The 20,738-nt window shown below is 41.8% G+C and overlaps 1 protein-coding gene across 2 annotated transcripts in view; it reads right to left on the bottom strand.

Moving 5' to 3' along the window:
* WDFY2 (WD repeat and FYVE domain containing 2) overlaps positions 1-20,738 on the bottom strand; it is a 115,277-nt gene that overhangs the window by 20,043 nt on the left and 74,496 nt on the right. For both annotated transcript variants that reach the window (XM_014574504.3, XM_075919095.2), the window contains exons 4-8: positions 19,273-19,327; positions 8,081-8,231; positions 4,997-5,109; positions 3,694-3,820; positions 1,003-1,108 (exon numbers count right to left, since the gene is read on the bottom strand). In XM_014574504.3, the coding sequence (XP_014429990.2) occupies positions 1,003-1,108; positions 3,694-3,820; positions 4,997-5,109; positions 8,081-8,231; positions 19,273-19,327 (552 nt within the window). The remainder of the gene's footprint in view (positions 1-1,002; positions 1,109-3,693; positions 3,821-4,996; positions 5,110-8,080; positions 8,232-19,272; positions 19,328-20,738) is intronic.

Here is a 20,738-nt window from a genome sequence, read left to right as displayed (position 1 = left end):
CATCTGAACGAGCTGCTCGGTTTGGAGGAACAAAGAACAAATCTTTGGAATGCTCCTGTTCTGCCTGCTAGAAACACAGCAGCACACAGACTGCTGCTACAAGGGGAGGGCTAGAGAGACTGCAGTGCTGCTTTGACATTCCTTTGCATGGAGAACTCAGAGCTACGAAGGAATCCCAAGACGCGCAGGAATCAAATCTGCCTTCCCACAACACTACACTGAGGGATGCTTACCGACAACAATTTATCTGTCGACAGGGTGCTAGCAATGTGGCCATGAAACATCAACAGTAGGAGGCAGAGAAACTGGTTTGAGTGGTTTTCACTTTTGTTAATAGCACTTCAGTGGCCAAACATTCCTAATGTGGACAGCCTTAGCAATTTTTGGTAAGAATAGGAAGGGAGAAAAAAAAAAAGCGGATCAAATGGCAATCTGAGTTTCCAGATTTTTTTTTTTTTTTAAAAAGCAAACATCCATCTTTTACATGGTAGATTGACATCCTTGAAAACTGAGATTTAAGTCAGTGTTTCCTCCTTGCCATCATTGCTAAATATTAAATTAGGCCATTGGTATAAACCAATTTCCTCTTAAGTTTTGTACAGATGTCACTGATTGAAACGTGAACAATCATTCTGATATGTAAGAGAACAGAAATCTTATTTGCACACTCATAACTGTATCCTATGGAGTTACTGAAAAACACAGGCGGAACATACTGTGATGCCCTCTTCAGAGTCACTTTTCAGAGCACAAACTATTTAGCAATGTGTATAAAACACAAACTCCCTGCCACATAAGTACCCTGTACCACAAGATCTCTCTCTCACACACACACACACACACACACACACACACACACACACACACACCTTCACAGGTGTAACTAGAGCATTCCTAACACACTAGTTTTATTTTCTAACCTTTAAAACGTTACTGATCAGACTCAAATTACACACTTTAGAAAAGCCCCAGATGTTTAAAGGATGAACAAGAGATAGCTACCTCCTGTCTCTCAACATCCATATTCCAGACAACAATTCCACCATCTGCACCACAGGAGATGAGCTGTCTTGTGTGGTGAGCATAGGAGAGACACTGAACTTTATCACTACAAAAGAAACATACAGCATCAGTTAGTAACAAACCATTTAGAATTAGTCAAAGGTTTAGAGATATATATGTCCCAAGGCAAAGTAACTGGTTTGTCATATTTTTCTCTCTCAGCTCATTCATATGTATAAAGTTCCATAATCCTACAATTCCAATTAGTAGATTACATATTATGTACTGTACCATGTGCTATGAATTTGGTCCCCATTGGGTATCATACCACTTAAATTAGTTTCCAGACCTAACTACTGCTTGCCTAGTTAATTAGGTTGGAGACCTAGCTTTCTTGAAAGCCACGGTTGCATTGTAATTGAATGACCTCTAAAAACATAGTCCCAAATATCTGTAAGCTCTCACTCCAAGAACAAATCTATCAGTTATTGGTTAATTTGTTAAATCTCTGTGCCTGGGAATGAAGCAATGAAAAACCCAATGTTATCTGGCAGCTTGAAGAGAAAAATACTTAAGCTGCTGCTGTGAGTCTTCGAATTTAACACTAACAAATGGGAAGAATTTCAAATAGAATATAGAACTGATAAGGCTGCCCCAGACCATCTTAACATTTTAAGATTAAAGGTTTTTAGAAAAATGGACACTTCCTCCTTTTATTATTCTTTGTTAAGCACAAAAGGAATGTGCTCAGCTCTACACAAGAGAAATATCAAGGGGAAGGAATTACTTGAGCTTACTTTGTTTTCTTGCACTGGTCTTCGGGGGTGGGAGGGGAGAGAGAAGAGGCTCTAGAAAAAATGGATCTTCAAAAACAGGGGTGGTTTAGCACTCAGATTAGGTCAGGACTTCACCCCAGTCTTTGACTAGAAATGTTAGCATATACATGACTAAATGATAAGTGGATGTTAATGGTGTCAGTTGCATTCAGCCTCCTGGGGAGGCTGCTTCACTGCAGCAGGGCAGCAAAGCCACCTCCGCTGGAGCTGGGTGGACCAGGCCTGGTGGCCCGGTTCCTGGGGTGGCTTCACTGTGGGCTCTGCAGTATAAAGTAAGAATGTTGAAGACTAGCTACTAGTCAAGTCCCTCAGATCGAGACAGCGAGGGGCGGGGGGAGAAGGGGAGAGAAGAGAACTTCAAAAGGCGGCGCTGCATAGTTGAGCCCAGCTCAGCTGTGCGGCAGTGCCCCTTTGAAACACCAAGGTGGCGTTTCAAAGCAGCAGTGCTGCCTGGAGCCTGGGATCAGCTGGGGACTCCCCAGCTGATCCCAGGTTCTGAAGAAATGCTGCACAGATCCCGGGATCAGCTGGGGAGTCCCCAGCTGACCCCGAGCTCCACAAGTGCGCTTCTGCTTTGAAATGTGCAAGAGCTTGCACATTTCAAAGCTGGCACGCCTGCATGCAGCCCGGAGTCATCGGGACTGCCCGCTGGTCCTGGACTGCCCATGGTTTTCCACATTCCTCCTCTGAAATGTACAAGAGCGCCAGCAAGGGCTCATGTACATTTTAAAGGAGGAATGCGGAAATGCCTATCGACTACTCGACTCATAAATTAACCGCAATTTAACATCCTTAGTATAAAGTAAAGCCAGCAGTGCATTCAATCGCTGAGATTTTCAGCAGTTACACTTTCTCTATGACATGATTTTTAACATCCCTAACTTTGGCACCAGCACTGCGTGACACCAAGCCAGGCTCATATTCAGAAGTGCTTTAATACTGGTCCATTACCTTGTATACAGATGTTTCTCTCTGTAGCAATGCTGTTAGAAAGCAATTTAGAACAGCTCCAGACTATTGTGTGTCTATGGTTTGCCAACTCCAAAGGCAGGACACTGTGGAAATGTTATCATTACTGTGGTTCTACCTAATTTAATGCATTATATCACTGAACCAGCACGTTCTCCAATATCAACATAATGCAAATAAGATCCAGAGGTTTGCCTGCACGGTAGATGCTCTGATGGTACAGCAGTGAGTGTCAGCAGGGCATGCAGCAGTAGGTTTTAATATAAATAGGCATAAAGATTGACTATCAGTTAGGAAGTCCCAAGCATGCACAGCTGAAGTGGTACAGAACCATGAAATCAAGGAAGACCAAACAGTCAAACAGAAGGTCCCTCTGAACTGTCAGTATGCACGGTCACAGTAATTCAGTGACTGGAAAAACATTCATTAGTCTTTATTAATGGTCTAACACCAACTCATTCCTTCCTCTATAGGCCTCTTCAGTACAGTACTTCCCTTTACAACAGCAGACATCTGTTCTGCCTTGCTCAGTTGCTGATATTTATGAACATACATTTAACATGCTGAAAAAGGTTGGCTAATTAGAGTACTTCAGTACAGCCTGGGTTCTACATCTATTCACATTTAAAATATACTTAGTGTGGAGTTAAAGTGTCTGGTACACTGTGCTCCCTGAAAGGGGGAAAAGAAAAATTCTGATGCCAAAAAAAGGAGATTGAACCCTATGAGGGAAAACCACCTTCAGTAATACTCAAGATACAGGGAGTCCCACATACATCCCATGCAGATATTAGAATATAACCCTTTGGTTCAGCTTCCAAGTGTGACTGCTGCTTTTAGTTTTTCTCCCCTGAACACAGGAGAAGGAAAAACTCTTCAAACGTACTTGTGTCCTTGTAATTCAATGGCTGTTCCTTTTCTTCCTCCTATGTCCCACATAATAATAGAATGATCTGAACTGCCTGAGAACAAAACTCGCTGCGCTGGGTCCCAACAAAGAGCAGTGACACCACCTAAAAACAGAAGAACAACATTATAGTTCTTTTATTACCACTAAAAGGGCAAAGGGAAGAACGTAATAAAATCATTGAGACTCATCTCTTTTAAAAAAAAAAAAAAAAAAAAAAAGTGAGACTTTAGTTTAAACGCACCCAACACACCCTGCATGTGCACTGCCCACAATGCTGACTTTCTGGCTGGCACAGAATGAGCCTCACTGAAAAAATCTCAGAAACCAGAGCCAATTTCAAATCCTGACTTTCTGTTGGCACAGAGTCTAATCCCAGCTCTCTAGCTCATGAGACTGAGCCCAGAGAATGGTGAACATATCTCGGAATAGGAAGTCACCTCAGGAGTAGTCAAATTGCTGTTATGTAGCCACCCAGCTCCACATCCTAGAGGTAGAGTTTGTGACGGATCGCGGAGACATCAGGGAATAACGAGAAGTGATGTCACCATAAAAATTGCAGCATGCGGATTGAGCAGCCTTGCCTCAAAGGGCTAGTATGTCAGTGGGTTGTCAAAACACTTTCCACACTCAGCATCAGATGACTGGTTTGACTTAGAGCGGTAGGATAACGTGGAGGTCCACTGAGGCCAGTGAATTGCCACAGGGGAAAAAGAAATTGATCAATAAAGAATGAGCCATCATTCTCCCCCTCCATAAGCACAGGTTGTAATGGTGGACTCACACACCAACCATAAGGTAATGCTTTAAAGTATATTTATTGTAAGATAGCTCCAGCTGCGAAGTGACCCGTCAGCTCCTGCAATGGGTATGCACTTTTAAACTTCAACTCCTTACATGCTTTTTGTTATATCCTGGAAATGCAGCACAGAGTATGGCCTACCCTGAGCAGTTCAACTGACTACAAATATGGCTACTAGATGCACATGTCAGATGCAGGATTGGGGTCTTATCTACCTGGGCATTAGTTGTAGCACTTTCCTACCCAAGTAATGTAATTAAAGTGCAGAACATTCATCATTTAAATCTGGCTCCCCTCCTGTGTATAATGAGACCAAATTACCCCCTTCCCCTTGCTGACAGTTCAAGCTCAACTACTGTGCCCCCGAAAATACAGACATTTCAAATCACCACAGCTACTTTAAAATTTTAAAGCATCATCCCATGGTAACGCAGAGGCTATATGAAGAACAAGAGGGGATTATTTAACCTTAAACTTTACCTGTATGTCCCTTAAACGTGGTGACAAGGCTGCAGTTCTCTTGCTCTAGTTTGAGAATGGTTACCTGCCCTGAATGGTCACCTATAAACACATGTCGGGTCTCAACATCAAATCTGATTGACAGCATTGAGGAATTTTCTGGAAAGGCTCAACAGATGCTCTGAACTACGGGGATGTTTATAAGAACATGTGACATTTTTATGAACAGTTACACAGCAGTTCATATTTAAACAAAAAGCGGAGTAATTATTGTATTGCACTGCAGTCCCGGTTGCAGCAACTACTATTATGCATTTATGACATTCCCCTCACAGTAACACCGTGCTCTCTGTGATTAAAGATGCATGACTCCTCCCACCTTTTAAAATAGTTTCTAGTACGTGGCTGTTAGTGTCTCATGACATATTTGGAGGAAATGCCAGTTTGAATAGGTGCTTCCTGAAGTGTGGTCCAAATATGCTGAGATTACAACCAATTACTGGAATAATCAATTCTGACAGGTTATAGCTCTTCCATCTAATTTTAGTTGCACCTTATATATTTGAGGAATGGGATACTGGCACTGAGGCTGCATTGCACTAAAGTCTTCTGTAATCAAAGGGAACCTTCACATGGCAAACACATTACAATGAGTCTCAGAGCTGGGTACGGACCTGGGCTCGTGCTATGGTGCTAAACTTGGCTGCATACACCTTTCTGCTAGGGTTCTGCGGTGTGGTTGTGAAGAATGGGGGAGAAGAGGGATATATGGATTTCAGAGTTAAACCTCAACCTGAGCATGACCATGTCTGCATGGCTATTTTAGCACACCACAGAGCAAGCCTTACACACCTGAGTCTATAGAGCCATGGTCTGAAACGGTGTCTGTGTGTTAAACAACGTAGACATAACCGAAGAACTATGGACTCTGAACTCAAGAAGCACTGCAGGGAACACAGTCAGAAATTAACAAGGTAATAAGGTTGTTAGCACTGCCACTCTATTACTTGATTTGTTTGGGTTAACAGAAACACAGGAGCTGCCATTCTGACATGATGTAAAGGTCCGGTTCAAATGGTCACCATGTGGTAGAGAAAGAATCCTGAAACCCTCAAGGGAACTAGGCAGTGGAAAGGACAACAGGATCCTGTGTTACTCAATACTTTATACTAACCATGGTAAATATTTTAGAAGTAGAAGTTATTCACTATTTACACTAGCGGCGAGGAGTCCTGTGGCACTTTTGCAGATTCAGACTAACACGGCTACCCCTCTGATACTACTTACACTGTTTACACTTGTTTTCACACTTCACTCAGCCTGGACAGGGTGCACAAGCTTGTCAATTTTCACTTGTTTGTACAGAAGTTGGTTTCCTGCCGATTCGATCTTTAGGTTATGATGAACTAGTAAAATGGAAATTGATTGTGCTGCAGAAACTTTAACAACTCATTGAATTCTCCATTGTCTTAATTTTTAGGAAAGATTATTTTTAAACTCACAATTTATCACAGATCAAACAAGAGTCGAAATTTCTTGCGTGAAGCATCTAGGGGCAGATCTTGGAAAATGAACCTGTTTGAGTAACATTTTAGGAATAATTTACACTCCAGCTGAGCCCATATTTCACAAGTACAAGGTAGAGGATATGAACTACTAAATATTTGAAAGAGTTTGTTTGTTTATTCAAGAGCCCCTCCAAATTGGAAAGAACGAGGACCAGCAAAGTCAGGATAAAGCTTCTTCTTATCATAACCTAAATCAAGGCAAGGTTTTGGTTATACCAGGAAAATGGGGCTACAGCAACACTGTCACTTTTTTGAGGAAGAGAATATACAAATCATGCTCGCATTTGCATATCTTCTTCTGATTCTTTTTGTGGAAGAGGTTTTGCCTATAAAAAGTCCCATGTAGATGAGGCTATTTATCTGAAAAAAACCCTCTTTCACAAGATCCTGTAAACCTCGATTTTTGAAGAATAAGGGATCTTGTGAAAGAGGAGTTTTTTTTCCCCGACAAATGACCCCGTCTACATGGGGCTTATTGGCAATACCTCTTCCGCAAAAAGAATAGGAAGAAGATATGCAAATGTGAGCACGATTTGCATATCCTCTTCCTCAAAAAAATGGTAGTGTAGCCTGGGATATTGTTGGGATGGGACTGAATCTCAAAACCATACAGAAAAGAGACAGAATCAGCGGGCAGGTGAAAGGGACTGGCTGGGGGCATGCTCCCCAACCCCCGCTGGGATTGGGGACTGCCTTAGCCTCTAGCCTCCCCCCCAAAAGTGCTTTTTTCCTGGGGAGTTGGGGGAGAGGGAACAGATTTGTATGGAGGAATATTGCTGGCTGTTCCTCTTCACCAAGGAGCAAGAGGAAGTGCATCATTTGCTGCATCTCCCACTCTAGCTCAGGGAATGTTGGGGGGCAGATGAACCTGGACCTGGCCCAGACAGGGGACAAGCACTGCAGCAGCCATGAAGAGGAGCTTCTCACCTGACCCCATGCTGCTGTGGTGAAAGAGGGCTGGGTTTGTCCTCTCTCCCTGGGGCAGCCTGCAAACTGCACACTCATCCTCAGCCCCACTCCAGAGCAATGATTTAAATAAAGCACGTGCATTTTCATTTTATTTTTAAAAAACTGAGTTAAGGACCTGAGCATCACTAAGTAAATCATCTAGTTATTTCATATTAAGTCATTTAATTTTTGCCTAGTGCATGAGCACACTAACTTAATCACTAACCTAGTTAGCTGCTATTAGAATTCCCCCAAAAGAAGCATTTTTTTAAATGAAGGTCCCATTTAAGGTCCCATTTTTTTAAATGAAGGTCAATCTCTCTTACAGTAAGACCACAATCAGATGCAGCTTTTAAGAATGGACAGGTCACTGAGTTTACAAAAGTGTTTAAATCTAAATATACCTCAATGTATAAAAAGGAGAAATCTATGAGGCTCCAGCCAAGCCGTGGTGGGCAGCGGGAGCTACTCCAGCCTAGCCAGGTTTTAATACAGAAGGGTAAAATGACAAAGGCTTGAAAAAGCCTGTTTTAAACAAAGAAGTGCCAAAGAAAAGAAAGTGAAAAGCTGAGATATCAACAAAGGATACTGCAGGCCACAGGCCCCCGCGCTGGTGCGGTACCCTCCGAGTCGCTGCCCACTCTCCGAGCAGTGCCATGTGAAGTGCTTGTCCTGTCCTGTGCTCAATACCCACTCCATCTCCAGCACAAACAGAATCATCATAACTCTGCCTTGGTGAGCTGGAAATCAAGCAGAAAATGCACACACACACAATAAAGAAAAGCGATAGAAATGTAACCATCTTGTTAGTCTTTAAAGTGCTACATAGTCCTGTTTTTTGTTTCAATAAAGAAGAGGTCACTCATTTGCTATAAAAAAAAAATCCACAACCATTAATCCCTTCGTACCAAACAGCTTCTAATGTCCAATTCTGCAAGACTTTATCCCCGCCCATAATCCCAACTAAAGTTCTAATAGGTTTGGTCATGTGACTGACTACATGCATCCAATCTTGGAAGCCTTTTGTCCACATGATACAGGAGAACCTCAAGGTTTCAAACGCCGCAGTTACAAACTGACCAATCACATGCACCTCCTTTGTAATCAGAAGTATGCAACCAAGCACCAGCAGAGAAACACAAATAGAGTACGGTGTTAAATATAAACCACTAAAAAAAAAAAAAAAAAAAAAAAAAAAAAAAAAAAAGAGGGGTGGGGTTGGGGGGTGGGGAGAGGGACAGTAATTTCTTCATAGTAGTTCCAAAGCGGCATTAAGTCCATGTTCAATTGTAAACAGTGTAACAGTTTGTTCAGAGTTAACTCTATTCCAGAAGCATTCATAGCTCTGAAATTCTACTAAGATATACTTTTGCTTACACTTGCATTTTTCAGAAAAATGCCCATCACTGCAATATCAGCACTGGTAATGTTAGTATTACCTTTCACAGGATAAACGAGGTCTTGTGCATAAGGGGGAAGTGTTAGATGCGATCTACCTAAACTCTAATAAAGTATTTGATACAGTCTCGCATGATAATAAATTAGAGAAACACAACATAGATGAGGCTATTATAAAGGTGGGTGTACAACTGGCTGGATAACCATTCTCAGAGTAGTTATTAATGGTTCACAGTCATGCTGGCAGGACATAAATGGTGTTCCGCAGGGATCAGTTCTGGGTCCAGTTCTGACGCAGATACTGAACAAAAATTTAGTACAGTATATTTTAGTATAGATTTGGCATACAGAGTACTCTTTTTAAGTCTGCATATGATGCTAAGCTGGGAGGGGTTGCAAGTGATCTGGACAAACTGGAGAAATGGTCTGAGGTAAACAGGATAAGGTCAAGAAGGACAAATGCAAAGTACTCCACTTCGGGAGGAATGATCAGATTCACACATACAGAATAGAATGGGAAGTGACTATCTAGGAAGGAGTACTGCAGGAAGGGATGTAGGGGTCATAGTGGGCCACAAACTAAATAGGAATCAGCAGTGTGACACTGTTGGGGGGAAAAAAACCACCCCAAATATTCTGGCATGCATTAGCAGGAGTGTTAGAAAGACACAAGATGTAATTCTTCCCCTCTATTTTGTACTGATTAGACCTCAACTGGGGTACTGTGTCTAGTTCTGGGCACCACATTTCAGGAAAGAGGTGAAGAAACTGGAGAAGGTCCAGAGATGAGCAACAAAAATACTTACAGGTCTAGAAAACATGACCTATGAGGGAAGACTGAAAAAAGCGGCTGTTTGGAAAAGAGAAAGACTGAGAGGGGCTATGATAGCAGCTTTCAAGTGTTACAAGGAAGAAGAAGAAAAATTATTCTCCTTAATCTCTGATAGAATAAGAAGCAATGGGCTTAAATTGCAGCAGAGGAAGTTTAGGTTGGACTTTAGGAAAGACCTCCTAAATATCTGGGGGCTTAAGCACTGGAATAAATTGCCTAGGGAGGTTGTGGAATCTCCATCATTGGAGATATTTAAGAGCAGGTTAGACATCTATCAGGGATGATCTAGATGGTGTTTGGTTCTGCCATGAAGGCAGGGACTGGGCTCAATGACCTCTCGAGGCCCCTTTCAGATCTAGCATTCTATGGGCAGGGCTCAAGGCTGTGATTTTTAGATCTAATGAGCAGGTTGGTACAAATATCATGCCCTGTCTACATTTCCACTCCCACAATTACTGTTATTAGTAGGTCAAACTGCAGTCAGATTTCCTGCAGAGTTAGCATAAACTGTCTTAAACCTGAGTTTTAGCACTGAACACACATTGTTGGAGACTTAAATCACAGATAATGTATCAGAGTCCGATTGTTTCAGCGCATCTCCTTGAGTGAATGGAAAATTATGAGCAATCTCCAGATGCACATGCACATTGGACAGACATGGCTGCATGGTTTTGCCAGAGTCTGCTTTGTTTGATGACACCTCTCTTCGGCTTTTTCTGGTCTGCTATTCTCGATGGCTTTATTGAGGACCAATGATCTATTGACAGCAGCAGTTTCTACTGAATTTAGGCTGACCTGGTCTGCCTTTAGATGAGCTTTGAGCCTGTGTTTATATTGCTTTCGTCAGTCTCCTAGCACAAGCTGTCCCATTTTCAAATGTCTACAAAACATGGCTTTGGGGAGTTTGTATCGTCTGAATATGCAAGGTTACCAATCCAGCCAAGTTGCCCCGCTATGATCGCAAACTCAAAGGTAGTAATGCAGGGGCTGGTCCAGGACGCCAATGTTTGGTAATCTGTCCAATCATTTGATGTTGTATGTGTGTATTGCACACAGATAACTTATTGGAAACAGGATGATGAAAAAATGCTATATAAAGATCACACCTGGTCAATATCAATAAAACATCTGAACAAATAGACTTCTACTTCTACATAAATAAAATCTACGAAGAGCTTTTAACCTAAGAAATGGAGCCCTATCTTCCACTAGCTCTTTGAGTCAGTAGCCTCTAGGCTGAACTGTGAAGTTCTGATTGAATGGTTTTAAATAAAGGGGTTTGAAAAATAGCTTCCAGAATTATTCCCAGCTGCTTCATAACAGTAAATGCTATATTCTGCAATACACAAACCTACTGTTTTATTATAGTTCTGGGACCTTGAGACATATGTTATGCAAAGTAGACTGCTTTCATCGGTTTATGTGAAACCCAACACTGGAAAGAGATCTAATACCTTTGCAGCAGTATTCTGATATTTTTTTAAAAAACAAAATTACTCAGAACACAATGCTAAAATGAAGACTGGTATATTTTTGTTGCTGCATTGGCCATACAAATATATGTATACTGTCTATTGAATCTTATAGAGGAATTAGTTCTAATTAATGGTGTAAAATTTGCATACACATCTGTTAGAGCCCCCGCTTTTCAGGATCAGTTTCTTCATGCCCTGGTAACTCAACACATACACGTGGCTCTCACAGTGGCATCCAAACTTCATGAATATGTCCACTGATGTTATTCTGAAATAACAAAGAGTGTCTACGCTGAAAGCCATTATTTTGAAATAATGGTAAGATGAAGGACTTCTTACTCCAACTCCTGCAATCCTCATTTTATGAGGAGTAAGGGAAGTTGAAAGGGTTCTAAAAGAACTCAAATGGGAAATTGCTGAGCTATTATCTGTGGTTTGTAACCTATCCTTTAAATCGGCTTCCGTACCTAATGACTGGAAGGTAGCTAACGTGACACCAATATTTAAAAAGGGCCCTAGAGGTGATACTGGCAATTACAGACCGGTAAGTCTAACTTCAGTACCGGGCAAATTAGTCAAAACAATAGTAAAGAATAAAATTGTCAGGCACATAGAAGAACATCATTTGTTGGACAAAAGTCAACATGGTTTCTGTAAAGGTAAATCATGTCTTACTAATCTATTAGCATTCTTTGAAGGTGTTAAACATGCAGTCAAGGGGGATCCAGTAAATATAGTATACTTAGATTTTCAGAAAGCCCTTGACAAGATCCCTCACCAAAGGCTCTTGTGTAAATTACATTGTCATGGGATAAGAGGGAAGGTCCTTTCATGGATTGACAACTGGTTAAAAGACAGGAAACAAAGGTCTGGTAAATTTTCAGAATGGAGAGGGGTAACTAGTGGTGTCCCAAGGGTCAGTCCTGGGACCAATCCTGTTCAACTTACTCATAAATGATCTGGAGAAAGGGGTAAGCAGTGAAGTGGTAAAGTTTGCAGATGATACTAAACTGTTTAAGACCATCTGCTTCTGTCTTGACTGTGAAGAACTTCAAAAAGATCTCACCAAACAGTGATTGGGCAACAAAATGGCAACTGAAATGTAATGTGGATAAGTGTAAAGTAATGCACGTTGGAAAAAATAACCCCAACTATAGGTACAGTAGGATGGGGGCTAATTTGGCTACGACAAATCAGGAAAGAGATCTTGGAGTTATCGTGGATAGTTCTCTGAAAACTTCCACACAGTGTGCAGCGGTGGTCAAAGAGGCAAACAGGATGTTAGGAATTATTAAGAAAGGGATAGAAAATAAGACACAGAATATCTTACTGCTCCTGTATAAAACTATGGTATGCCCACATCTTGAATACTGTGTACAGATGTGGTCTCCTCACCTCAAAAAAGATATTTTGGCCTTAGAAAGGGTTCAGAAAAGGGCAACTAAAATGATTAGGGGTTTGGAACGGGTCCCATATGAGGAGAGGTTAAAGCGACTGGGACTTTTCAGTTTAGAAAAGAGGAGACTGAGAGGGGATATGATAGAGGTATATAAAATCATGAGTGTTATGGAGAGGGTGAATAAAGAGAAGTTATTTATTAGTCCCCATAACAGAAAAACTAGAGGACACCAAATGAAGTTAATGGGTAACAGGTTTAAAACTAATAAAAGAAAGTTCTTTTTCACACAGCATGTAGTCAACCTGTGGAACTCCTTGCCAGAGGAGGCTGTGAAGTCTAAGACTAAAACAGAGTTTAAAGAGAAGCTAGATAATTTCATGGAGGTCAGGTCCATAAAAGGCCAGGGGATAGAAATGGTGTCCCTAGCCAGGGGATAGAAATGGTGTCCCTAGCCTCTGTTTGTCAGAGGCTGGAGAAGGATAGCAGGAGACAAATTGCTTGATCATTGTCTTCGGTCCACCTGGTGCTGGCCACTGTCGGCAGACAGGCTACTGGGCTAGATGGATCTTTGGTCTGACCCAGTACGGCCATTCTAATGTTCTTATGTTCTAAAGAAGGGTGTTCTTCCTTCAACTTCCTGCTGTGGAGGTAGTGCCAAAAGCTGAATTAAGCCATTTCAATTTGAGCTATATTAATTGTGTAGCTTAAGTTGCATAGCTTAATTCAACTTTTGCCCTGCTGTATAGATGTGTCCCTACAGTAAACAAGCCAGTTTACTAGACTAAAATTTAAGTTGTGCCAGGTACATATCTCATCCAGCTGCATATGTGCTAATCTGCAAAACAGGTTGCAACACTCCTGTTCCTACACACCTCCAAGCTAGGGATGTAAGATCCCATTTAATTGGTTAACCAGTTCACCCTCTCTTTAATATGTTAATCAGTTAAACAATATGGTGGGCGGGGAGGCCACTAGAGTCTAGCTGCTCCAGATGATGGGACAGCCCCGTCCATAGCAGCCCCCCATGGGGCCAGAGTAGCTCTCTGCCAACAGCAGACTGGGAGCTGCTCCCCACACCAGTTAATCTTAATCAGTAAGCTTCACTCATTAAGGGGTGAGGCCTGGTTAATTGGTTAAACGTTCACATCCCTACTCCAAACCCTGTTTTATAACCATGGAAGTGGGATTGACAGCACACAAAACTACTGATTATTTTAAAGCCAATCTGTGCTGTACTTAATTGGTCAGAAGCACTATATAGCCAAAATGTAGCTTCTTACCGTTTGCATAAGTATAATGAAGGCAACAAGTCCTATATATTTGTGTATAAGTTCTGCATGCTTTCGTTGCACCCTGCTAGCCACCCTTTATGGTTAGCGAGAAGGAATGGCTTCAGCTGTTGGTAGATATGTATCAGGTAAGCTGATACGTGCACATCCTGATGTTAAGGCAGGAAGAGAGACGATAGCTTTTTATAGCCATTTCTTTTATCTTAGGACTTTTTTTCGTTTTACAGTGTTTGCTATAAAGTTTTACTACTTGATTGTATTACAAATTAAGTTGTGCGTCCAAATTAAGTCGTGCGTCTTTGTCTGCAATACAAATTAAGTTGTGTAAGGTGGTTTTTTTGGTAATTTCTTTAGTAACGCTATAATCCTGTCTAAAATGTAATCTTGTCTGAAATTCTCTGTAAAATTGTTTGGTGAGAGTGAAGGATGTGTGCACAGTGGATAAGGTAAGTGTGAAAGCCATCACAAATGTCCAGATGGTCAAGAAGGAATGAGAGAATTGTAGGTACCAGGGTTTTGCTAAACAAGCAAGCAGATCCATGTCCCTAAAGCGTAAGTATATACCCCTGAAGGCAAGGTAACAGATAATAGGGATGTAAAATCCCATTTAATTGGTTAACTGGTTAAACATTAAGTACAACTGGTTAACTGATTAACGGGTGCTACTTCAGCCTGGCTGCTTCTGGCCCCATGTGGGGCTGCTGACTCCTAGCTCCCATGGCAGGGCTGCAAGGGGGGGGGGGGTACTTCTCAGGTACCTGTTAACTGTTATCCAGTAAGCACCTAATAGAGAAAGGTAAAACCAGATGTGGGAGAACCGTCAAAATGCTGATGAAGCATAATGACAGGAAACACCTCTTCCCCCACAGGTGATAGCCTTGCAGCATCAGATCATGACCAACAGAGCCCAGCTCCTCATTCCTGTTCAACCTAACTAGCCTTTAGACCAGGCATGTCCAAAGTCCGGCCCGCGGGCCAAATGCGGCCCGCGGTCGGATTTAATACGGCCCCCCACTTCTCCCGGCTCCCCGGTGCTTTTTTTAACTGGCGCGCTCAGCGCGCCGCTTCGGGCCGCCGCCGCGGTCCCAAACCCTGCCCCTGCACTCCGCTTTGGGGCTGAGAGTGCAGGGACAGCCCCCGCTTCCTCCCCCTCTCCTGGCTCCCCGGCGCTCCTCTGGCGCCGCTTCCGGCCGCGCCGCCGCCGTCCATGGCGGCCGCTGCGGTCCTAAAGTCCTCCATGTAGGGCACGTCTGCAGCCCCACTCCCCCGCTTGGCTACGGGTTCGCCCTGCCCCCGGGCCGCCGTGAGGCCAGCGTGCCCTGCGCTCTCCACCCGCCTCTGACCCTGCAAGCCCTCTACCTTGGGGCTGAGAGTGCAGGAACGGACTCCGCAGCTGCTGAGATCAGGGACGGACTCCGCAGCTGCTCAAGCTCAGTATCTGTGATTGGCCCTGCACACTGTCAGCTTCCTGGCGGGCTCAGGCACGTGGAGCTGCGAACATTAGAGACTTCGCCACAAACGGGGTCAGGCACGTGGCGCTCATCATTAGAGACTTCGCCACAAACAGCCACAAAGGCAAGAGAATTCTTGTTGGGCAGTGTATTAGTGCAGTGTATTACTTGGGCAGTGTATTAAACCTCTGGCACTGCGCTCACATGATCCCTTCCCCTTCTGGTCAATTTAAAAAAATGGCGACTGTAAATAAGAGAAGGAAAGTTGACAGTGAGGGCCGCCGCTTCCAGGACAGGTGGAAAGTGGACTATTTCTTCGCTGAAATAGAGAATCACTGTGTTTGTCTGATATGCCAAGAGACTGTGGCTGTTTATAAGGAATTTAATGTCAAGAGACACTACCAGTCGAGACATAGCACATACGACAAGCTTACAGGGCACGACCGCAGTGAAAAGTTGAAGCAACTTGAAGCTGTTTTAATGTCACAACAGAAATTTTTCATAAGAGCCCGTGAGTCAAATGAAAATGCCACAAGGGCGAGCTATGAGGTGGCAACGTTAATTGCTAAAAATTGCAAATCTTTTGCTGAGGGTGACTTTATCAAAGAATGCGTTATGAAAATGGTTGAGAATATCTGTCCCGAGAAGAAGCAAGAGTTTGCCAACATTTGCCTGGCTCGTAACACTGTAGCACGGAGAATTGAAGAGATTTCATCAGATGTTAAGAGACAGTTGACATCCAAAGGAGTGGATTTTGACTTCTTTTCAATAGCCTGTGATGAAAGCACGGACCTATCTGACACAGCTCAGTTGCTGATTTTTATGAGAGGGGTGGACGATGAAATGAATGTGACTGAAGAGCTACTTGACCTCCAGAGCCTTATGGACCAAACAAGAGGAAAAGATTTATTTGTTTCTGTTAGTTCCGCCATAGATGACATTAAACTGCCTTGGAACAAAGTTACTGGGATTATTACTGATGGGGCACCTGCCATGGTTGGTGAACGAAGTGGATTATCAACCCTAATCTGTAACAAGGTGATCGAAGAAGGAGGCAAAGCTATTAAACTCCATTGTATCATTCATCAACAAGTTCTCTGTGCTAAACATCTCAAATATGATCATGTTATGAAACTGGTGCTAAAGACTATTAATTTTATTCGCTCTAAAGCCCTGTGCCACCGCCAGTTTAAACAGTTTCTACTGGACATCCAGGCTGAATACGAAGATGTTTTATATCACAACGATGTAAGATGGCTCAGTCGGGGGTCTGCACTGCAGCGTTTCTACTCTCTCAGAAAGGAAATCGGAGAATTCTTGGAAACAAAGGGACAACCAATGCGAGAACTATCTGATCCTATTTGGCTGGCTGATTTGGGGTTTCTAGTTGACATAACAAAGCATCTGAATGTACTGAACACGAGTCTTCAGGGGAAAGATGCAGCAGTGAACCAGCTTTATTCACACCTCAAAGCCTTTGGGACAAAGCTGCAACTTTTCATAAGGCAGTTGTCACAAACACAGCCCAATACCATACATTTTTCAGCGTTGCAGGAAATAATGAACAGTTTTCCACAGGACAATATCAGTGCGCAAACGAGCAGGTATGCAGCAGACATTGCATCTCTGGCTGGGGAGTTTAAACGGCGCTTTCAGGACTTTGCAGCTATTGAAAAGGAGATCAGCCTTTTCTCCTCTCCATTCTCTGTTGACCCCGAGGATGCTCCAGATCAGCTGCAGCTCGAGCTCATTGAGCTGCATTGTGACAGCGAGTTACGCAGTCGTCACCAACAGCTCTCTCTTGTGAACTTTTACCGCCAACTGGATAAGAGACGGTTTCAAGAGATTCGAACATTGGCTAAGAAAATGCTGAGCTTGTTTGGCTCAACATATATGTGTGAGAAGACATTCTCTGCTATGAACTTTAACAAGAACCGCGTGAGGACAAGACTAAGTGACTCTCACCTGCGTGACATTTTGCGCATCAAAACCACTGCCTTTGAACCAGACCTAGCCTATGTACTGCAGTCCAGATCTCAGTTTCACCCTTCACATTAGTGTAGGCAAGTTTTTTTTCAACTGAGATGAATACATTGTAAAATCTCAGTTAATGTCAGTTGGTCTAAATCAGTTATAAATATATTTGGACACAACATGTATAGTTGGTGTTATGTCGTTTGCCGTTTGCAATAAACTTTGCATAAAATAGTTAATTTGCATTTAATTTTAATGGTTCAAAGAATGTCAGGCAAAATGGTCGGCCCTCACGCATGTTCACTTCATCAAATCTGGCCCTCTTTGAAAAAAGTTTGGACACCCCTGCTTTAGACAGACTCAAGGCACTACAGACTGGTAACTATAAAAGACCATCTGCAGGACGTATGTGTGAGCATGTATGCATATGAATACTCTGCTTTTCAGGATATATTTCCAATAAACATAGTTATTGCCTTTTCCCCTGAAAAAGGTCCTATGTGCTTCTTATAAGCATAACAGCCAGCTTTTATCTAGGATCTCATTGAACTACAGAGAGTGGTCCCCCTCTGGTAAGCCTGCTGCAATGGGTGGGGTGAAAATCAGAGTCATTCATTGGTTACCCTGCATCATATTGCAGAATTCTCAAGCATTGGCAGTACTCAAATACTAATTCAGCAACAGCAAGAAATCTGTGTGTACATATTAAACACACCTACAAGCATTGAGAAAAGTGGTAGGGTAAAAAGACAAGGAAAGTTTTAGTCCATTTTTCATTCCTCCCACTAATGAAGTTCATTTAGGCTCTGATCCTGCAGCCTCCAATGCATGCATGTAAAACTCAATGAGACTTCCCCCGCCCCTCCCCCCCCCCCCCGAATCTACTAAGACGTGTGTAAGAGGATCAGGGCCTTCCAGCACATCAGTCAGAAACTCTGACATAATAAAGGGTTTTTTTGTTTTTGTATATTTAAAACCAATCTAGAGTTTTAAGATATGCACGTACATTTTACTTTAAGTCTATTTCTGGAGAGTACATATTAACACAAACTTACTTATTGTTTCTTGCTTGATGTTATAACATACCAGGCAGCTTAAGTGAAAGTGATCTAAAGTAAGACTTTTAAAAGCAAAAATGTGTTTCATTTTCATTCGTGAAGATCAAGATTCTTTAAGTTTTCAAGGGTATGACCCCCAGGCATCATCTCTTGAAAGTACAGTGGTCACATTTTGAACCTCAGCATAGAACTTTTGAAATAATTCACATTCATCTTTTGAACATCAATCAGTGCTCAAGGTTTCTATGTGGAAACACCATACTTATACCATTCAGTATAGTGTATCTCTCTTCCTTTCAGGCATGTAGATTACAAAGGGGGAGGGGGGGAGAAGGACTACACAATAGTCATCAGTTGAAACTGAATTTATGATGAATACTGGTATGAACACCTTTGTGATCTCACAAGCAAAAGTAGGGACAGCTAGGTCTTTTAGAAGAGCTCAGTGAACATTAGAATGTTATTAGGTGGAAGGTATGAATTAGTATTTAATCTTGTAGTAATATATCTAATTTGAAATGTAATGAGAGTCTGGTCTCTTTAAATAGATGTGGGCATTTAAGATAAAAGGGGACAGGATTTTTATATCTTCATTAGATATGCTGGGCTGCCAAAGATTCAAATAGAAAGACCAGATTTTAAGGAATTTACCCAGAAAAAACACATTATGACTCAAACATTTTAAACAACTCATTGCTTTTTCAGTCTTGTAATCTCGCAATAACACAGTATAGTATTAATGAAATGACAAATTAAATTTTTATATTAGTAAATTAATTATGGGAAATACTACTTTACTCCTTCTACTGCAAAAGAGAAAAATTGTGGGGGTTTTTCAGACCCAATCAATGATATTAAAACAAATGCAAATATATAACTCTGCTAACACAGATTAAATTTCTCACCCTGGTAACTTTTGACTGGTGTCATCTTGTTGTAATCTTCTGATAAAATAAACTCCTGTAAAAATAAAAACAATGTTTAGAGTGAAATATTTACAAATAAGTCGGTGCTCTATTTGAATGTACTGTACAGAAAATGTAAAATTTCTCCCATGTTAAAATCAAACACTGGCTAGAATTTTATTCTCCAATACAAATAAAGAGTTTCCTTTTAAATAAATGACTAGTAAACTCCTCTCCTACCAGAGTGCTTCACCTTAGCAATCTGCCCAACAAATGATTTCACAATAATGACTGAACAAAACGGAGATGGAAAAAGCAGCAACCAACAAATTTAGAGCGAACTGTGCCACATTAATCACTTAGCTATTAGCTGAAACAAAAAACAGGACTATGTAGCACTTTAAAGACTAACAAGATCGTTTATTAGGTGATGAGCTTTCGTGGGCCAGATCCACTTCCTCAGATCAAATAGGAAGTGGGTCTGGCCCACGAAAGCTCATCACCTAATAAACTATCTTGTTAGTCCTGTTTTTTGTTTCAGCTACACCAGACTAACAGGGCTACATTTCTATCATTTAGCTATTAGCCAAACACAAGCCACACAATGGGAGACCTGAGCTCAAATGCATCTCAAGTACTTTAGTTTCTTAAGCCAGCTGGGGCTTCAATTCAATGTGTGTGTGTGTCTGTGTACTACTGCCCTCTCCTGGTTAAAAACAAATCAGAGCCCGAGTACCTGACATTCAATTTAGAAGCACAAAAGCATCCTATCCAACCCCTTAACAATGCAGAATTATTCCTCATTGTGTTCCATCGAGCTTTAAATCTCAACAAATTTGCGTTTTGGGAAGTTTTCATAGATATCTAGGCCATGTTTCCTATTGCTTTATTTCAGTCCATGGTGAATCTATGCCCTTTATAATCACACAATCCTAAAAACACAATATTTCTCCTTCTCTAGTGTTGATGTGAGCCTGGTGAACAGCTATAGCAATGTGTGGGATGCTATGAATTATTGCAAGCTCTCTCAATGGGAAAAGAGGTGTGGTTTGGATTCTTGGTCTCAAGCACTTGTTTTTGTCACTTACAGAAACATTCATATCAGAGGAGGTTGTCAGCCTCCCAGTGCTGCTTAGGTTTGTGCTCATTTTGAAAAAGCAGCAGTTATTTTCATAGTTATTAAACTATTAATGTATCAGCACACAAGACGACACATGGGACCACTTCCAGACTTTGGAACACAGAACCACAAACATCATAATACAAGTTAGTTTTTACTGCGAGTAGAGGCATCCTTCATCTGTCTGACTTTTGAGAAACAACAGATCAAAACACCTGAAATTAACTGGCCCCAATGAAAAGAATTTGATAGAAGTCTGGTGATACTAGATTGCAATGACCAAATACCTAGATCTCAGATTTTGTGCTCTATGGTAGGATTGCATAAATTCATTCTCAAATTCATA

Source organism: Pelodiscus sinensis, chromosome 1 (assembly GCF_052426305.1).
Source record: "Pelodiscus sinensis isolate ZL-2025 chromosome 1, ASM5242630v1, whole genome shotgun sequence".
NCBI lineage: Eukaryota > Metazoa > Chordata > Testudines > Trionychidae > Pelodiscus > Pelodiscus sinensis.
This window is presented reverse-complemented; position numbering and strand designations above follow the sequence as displayed.